The sequence below is a fragment of the Pantherophis guttatus genome, chromosome 2, assembly GCF_059756535.1.
Source record: "Pantherophis guttatus breed Tessera chromosome 2, ASM5975653v1, whole genome shotgun sequence".
In the NCBI taxonomy this organism is placed as follows: domain Eukaryota; kingdom Metazoa; phylum Chordata; class Lepidosauria; order Squamata; family Colubridae; genus Pantherophis; species Pantherophis guttatus.
The window spans coordinates 158780123-158785403 of NC_142064.1; the positions used below are offsets into that span (position 1 = coordinate 158780123).

At 40.1% G+C, this 5281-nt stretch overlaps 1 protein-coding gene across 1 annotated transcript; it reads right to left on the bottom strand.

Moving 5' to 3' along the window:
• Positions 1-294: 294 nt before the first annotated feature.
• Positions 295-4776, bottom strand: MYADML2 (myeloid associated differentiation marker like 2). Its single transcript, XM_034413063.3, has one exon. It carries the CDS (start codon positions 2665-2667, stop codon positions 1765-1767), a length of 903 nt encoding a protein of 300 aa, XP_034268954.2. The 5' UTR covers positions 2668-4776; the 3' UTR covers positions 295-1764.
• Positions 4777-5281: the final 505 nt, after the last annotated feature.

Here is a 5281-nt window from a genome sequence, read left to right on the forward strand (position 1 = left end):
CTCATTTGCACCTAGTATCATTACCTTCGTATTATTTCTAATCCATGAATGAGAGGACCTTATCCTTAAATGTGCCAGCATTAAAGTAGTATTTTCCCTATTAAACTGGCATCGTCCAATGTCAAGGTTAAGCCCAAAAATGGCAAACAGCAATTCAATCAGAGATCAGTTCTGGTTGTTTAAATTCTTGTGCTTTAGATTTTTAATAGATTTTTTTTCTAATTAGCCATTTTTATTCTGGTTTGAAATAGTTTATTCACACACTAACATAAACCATTAGGACAAACACATCAATTTCTTTAAAATAAATTTATTTAAATACTGTTTCACACTGTAGGATATCAACTATTGTATTATTATTTGCATCAAGATTGTTTTTGCAAACGACTTCTTAGCTGTAATTTAAGAACAAGCATATTTCAGGCCACAGGCACTTCATTGAATTCATTATAAAAGTATACAGGTCCTTTTTATATGACAAGGCACACAACTTATTCATTATATCTGGAAACTCTGAGAGTTATTGTCCCAATGTAAGTAGTCCTCAATTTACAACCATTTGTTTGGTGATCGTTTGAAGTTACAACAGCACTGAAAAAAGTGACCTATGACCATTTTTCACACTTATGACCACTTATGACCATTGCAGCATCCCATGGTCATGTGATCAAAATTTGGATGTTTGGCAATTTGCATGTATTTATGAAAGTTGCAGTATCTCGGGATCTTGTGATCACCTTTCGCCACCACCTAACAGACAACATCAATGAGGAAGCCAGATTCATTTAACAACCACGCTAGTAACTTAACAACTTCAGTGATTCGCTTAACAGCTGTAGCAAAAAGTCATAAGTGGGGCAAAACTCACTTAACAACTGTCTTAGCAATGGAATTTTGGGCTGAATTGTGGTCGTAAGTCGAGGATTACCTCTACATTTAGAGGAAACCTAAATTAAACCTAAATAGGTTGGGAAAACCTGCCTTCATGTTTGTACCACACATAACAATCATTTGCCTGAATTAGTATACTTTGATCTAAAAGGCAAACATATCTTGCAGGTAGCCATAGTTTCCACAGGCATTTAGGTCTCCTCAGATTCTTTCTTCTTGAAGGACTGCGGATTGAGAAGGACAGTCTGGAAGTAATTGTTTTGAAAACATAGCAGCCTTTCTGTTGCAGTTGTCAATTACAATGTCAACATATTTTTCAAACGGCTCCCAACAAGAATACCCCAATACTCCCCACCCAGCACATGCATGCAGAAATTCTCCTTTGTCTGGAGGAATGTTGAAATTAAAATATCTTCATGATGGTTTAGTCTTTCTTCCCTCCCACTGTGGAATAGCTGACAATACCTACCAGGTTTATTAAAAAGGTATTATGTTTTTCTTCAACAAAAATTGATCTTAGGATCGACAGATGCTTTTTTTCTGGCATTTGGACTGTCATTCCATTTCTGCTAAAGTTTAAATTACTCAGGAGTCCTTCCAACAAATAAGGGCTCAAAATCTATTTCTGAATTTGTAGAATTAGGTCGAACAGAACTGGATGTTACAATAAACCTGTCTGTGAGCTAGAATACTGAAGATGTTCCATCTATGGCCCATCAGACCACGTTACATGTTTTTTTCAAATCATCCGATTTTTCTCCATGGATGCACCTCAAGTTCATACTTTGTGTGTGACACCGTTGGCTTTGTAATGGGTCCGAACTCTCTGATTTTTTGAGTCATTTAAGATTCTTGTAGCATCAGAGCTGAGCATTAGTGAGCTGAGACAAAGCGGATACGCTGTGAGTATGCTAAATCCACCATGTAGAGTACTAGGTTCACATAGGTGAATACCGTAATGACCACTTGGTTGTCCCATGAACACATGGCTCGGGAACACTGGTAGGGACGTTGTGGAGAGCCATATTTATGATCAAAGCAGAAAACCGGCCATATCACTGCAGCGCTCACATACATCAGGATAGCCACGAAAGTGTAAACGACCACAAAGCGTTCAAAGGAGCATTTCAGCGTTGCTGTCTTTCCTGTGACGTTGAGAGCCACCACAACCACAGTCACCACAAAGCAGAAGCAGTAAACAGCCACACACCACTGGGTAGCTGCATACTTATTGTATTGGCTGTCCTTCGCCAGAGCGCCGAAGATTATACAAGCTACAAAGGACTGGACAATTTTCAAGAGGCCTGTAACTGTGGCCATGTAACTTGTCACCTGGCCTGGCTTGGCCCTAGTTAAAAACACTTCTGCGGCATATGCCCAAAACAGAAGCCCTGCAAAAACACTACTGGCAATGCGGAAGTTTCTCACCTCGCAACTATTGGAATCGCAGTCAAACTGGACGTAGACTGGATAGATCACAGCGGCGGTGATTGACATGAGGGTGGCGAGCATGGCAAAGGCAGCTGTGAAATTCCCCCAGGAGATGCTTAGGTAGCTATGGAGGTGAGTAAACTCGCAGGTGAGGATGAAGACGGTGACGGCAAAGCAAAAACACCAGATCGATATACAGAAAGAGCCGTAGGCCGCGCTGAATCCCCCTCGGTGGGCCACAAGGCTGAATGTAGTACATCCAAACATGGCCTGCAAGAGTCGAACAGCTCCCACCCAAGAGGCCACTGCATCCACGTTCAGGTATGTCTTACTTGATCTCTCCATTGCTGGATCGGAAGTCCTAGATTCCCTTCAGTAGTTGGATCTCGTTTCCCTTGTCCTTGTCCTAACAGAAGCTCAGGGGCTAAGTAGGAAGTGCCACGAGAAAAAGCTCTGTATCCCCTCTGCCCAAATCTTTGCTGGCTGTTATTTATGCGGCAGGCATAGTATGTGTTTCTGACAGCTTTTTGAGACGGACTTGCCTCTGCAGTAAAAGTATTGACCTGTCTTTGTCTGTGCTGCAGTTATGATCCATCAAACCTGCCCTGCTGAGTTCTGCACACCAAGCACTCCGGCTGCACTACTCTTACTTTTCTTCTCTGTCTCAACTGATCACTTTTTCCCAAGTGACTCACAGGAGGTTTGTTTCAGTTGCACAGCTGCAGGTCTCAACTCTGTGCTGTAAAGGGCCAGCATATAAATAGAAGACTATATTAATAGATTTATCCAGAATGGAATGAATCGCATGGAGTGTGTAGGAATGAGAAGCTGGTTTTAGTTACGTCCAGGATAGCTTCATGTATCACCCCTTTCATCTTCGGGGCAGAAATAAACTAAAACAATTTGAATGGCAAAAGGCAAGTAATCCAACAGCAAACAAGGATGGGAAGGACATACAATGCAAAAATACAGATACATTGTATACTTGCATTAGAGGTATACTGCTTATACTTTTCAGTCAAAATGTTGAACGCATGGCATATTACAAATAGCCCTTGACTTACAGCCGTTTGTTTAGTGACTATTCAAAGTTACACCAGCATTGAAAAAAGCGACTTACAGTGATGGATCCTGTTGCAGCATCCTCATAGTCATGTGATCAAAATTTAGACTCTTGGCAACTGGAATGTATGACAGCTGCAGCGTCCTAGGATCACAAGATCACTATTTACAACTTCAGCCAGCTTTCGATAAATAAAAGTCAATGGGGGAAGTCAGATTCACTTAACAACCATGTGAATTGCTTACTGAGTGCAGTGGTTCACTTAATAACTGGCAAAAAGATTGTAAAATTGGTCACAATTCACTTAACAGCCGTGTAAATTCTGGCCCCAATTGTGGCCATAAATTGAGGACTACCTGAGCATCCAAACAATCAGCATGGTTCATGGGAAAGCCCATTGGCTGGCTTTACACATTATGCCAAATTTAACCTGATTTATTTGGTTTTGACTCTTTGCAGTTTAGAGATCCATGAACTGTACTTTGCAAATCATAGTATATTCAGTTGCCTATTCCACTATTTACAGATCTCTGGACAGTTTATGGCTTAGGACTGTATCTACACAAATATAAGAGCACTAAACTGAAGGGACTTTGGGACCACTTAAAGGGAGCTGCTTGTTACTTTGACCACATTTTAACATACAGTACTTATCTCAATATGATAGTAAAACAAGTCATGCAGAATTCTGCTTACCTGTTCAGAAGAGCTTACTGAAAAACAGTATTTCCTGCTGATTTAGCCACTGGTTGGAAAAATATCATTTGTAAGATTAGAACATTGTTTTGTACCGTATCTGTATGTATATGCCAACGGATACTTAACTGAATCATGAATTAATGAATTAATTCATTTATTAGGATTTGGCAAAAATTCTGAATAATATCTGCTGGATTTTGTACTGAGTTACAAACTCACCACATTTTAGCTTAGTGGGGTTGTATATGATAAATCTAGTCTAGTTGTGACTGTGCTCATGCAACCTTACTAGTTTGCTTTGTTATGGTTAACTGAATAAACCACAATTGATACAATTCACACAACCCACAATGCCAGAAGTGCAAGACTGGAGGTCTCAGAACCACTTTTAGCTATTTAAAAGCTATTTAAGCTTTTACTCTTTTAAGGGCAAATGGCATTTTAATTTAACAACATGTTGTATGAATTCACTCTGCACCTGACAGCAACTGTTGGGCCTCAACTATAGTTTTCTTGTCCTTTGATGCCTTGTATTGTTTTGGTTTGTGTCAGATTGGAAATACTGATTCAACTGAAACGGCTATTGAGTGAATACAAAATGGAGTGACCAATCCAAGACACAGATGTTGAGGAAGTTTGCTTATAGAAAAGGAATAAGGATGGAGCTGCAAAAGAAATAAATAAATGGAAATGGAAAAGGGTTGAGAGGAAAGAGAAGACCAAGAAATTTGTCCTTAGGTAAAGCTGAATGAGATTCTCCAAAAGAGAGAAGGTACCATTATGTTGACATCATCATCATCATTAGCTGCAGCTGTCATTGTAGCCAAGCTCCACACTTTCACTACTTCTCTTCTTGCTCTCTCTCTCTCTCTCTGTCTGCTTGTCTACCTACCTACCTATGTAATCTATCTACCTATCATCCATCCATCCATCCATCCATCCATCCATCCATCCATCTATCTATCTATCTATCTATCTATCCTACCTATCTAACCTATCTAAGACTAGAACTGATTATGTTATCTAGTTAGGGTAATGAAATGTCTGCAAGAAAATAAACAAGCTCAGAGAGCACCAAGGACCCCACATTTATCAAATTTATTTGCTGCTCATCTTGCAGTTCAGGTGACTCTGCTCACGTGCTTCAGGAGCCGTTCCTGCCTTTGCCAGTCTTGGACCTTATCAAATCATGGCTCA

Coding starts and splice junctions, on each gene's coding strand:
- MYADML2 (XM_034413063.3), bottom strand. CDS start 2,667: ATGGAGAGATCAAGTAAGACATACCTGAACGTGGATGCAGTGGCCTCT.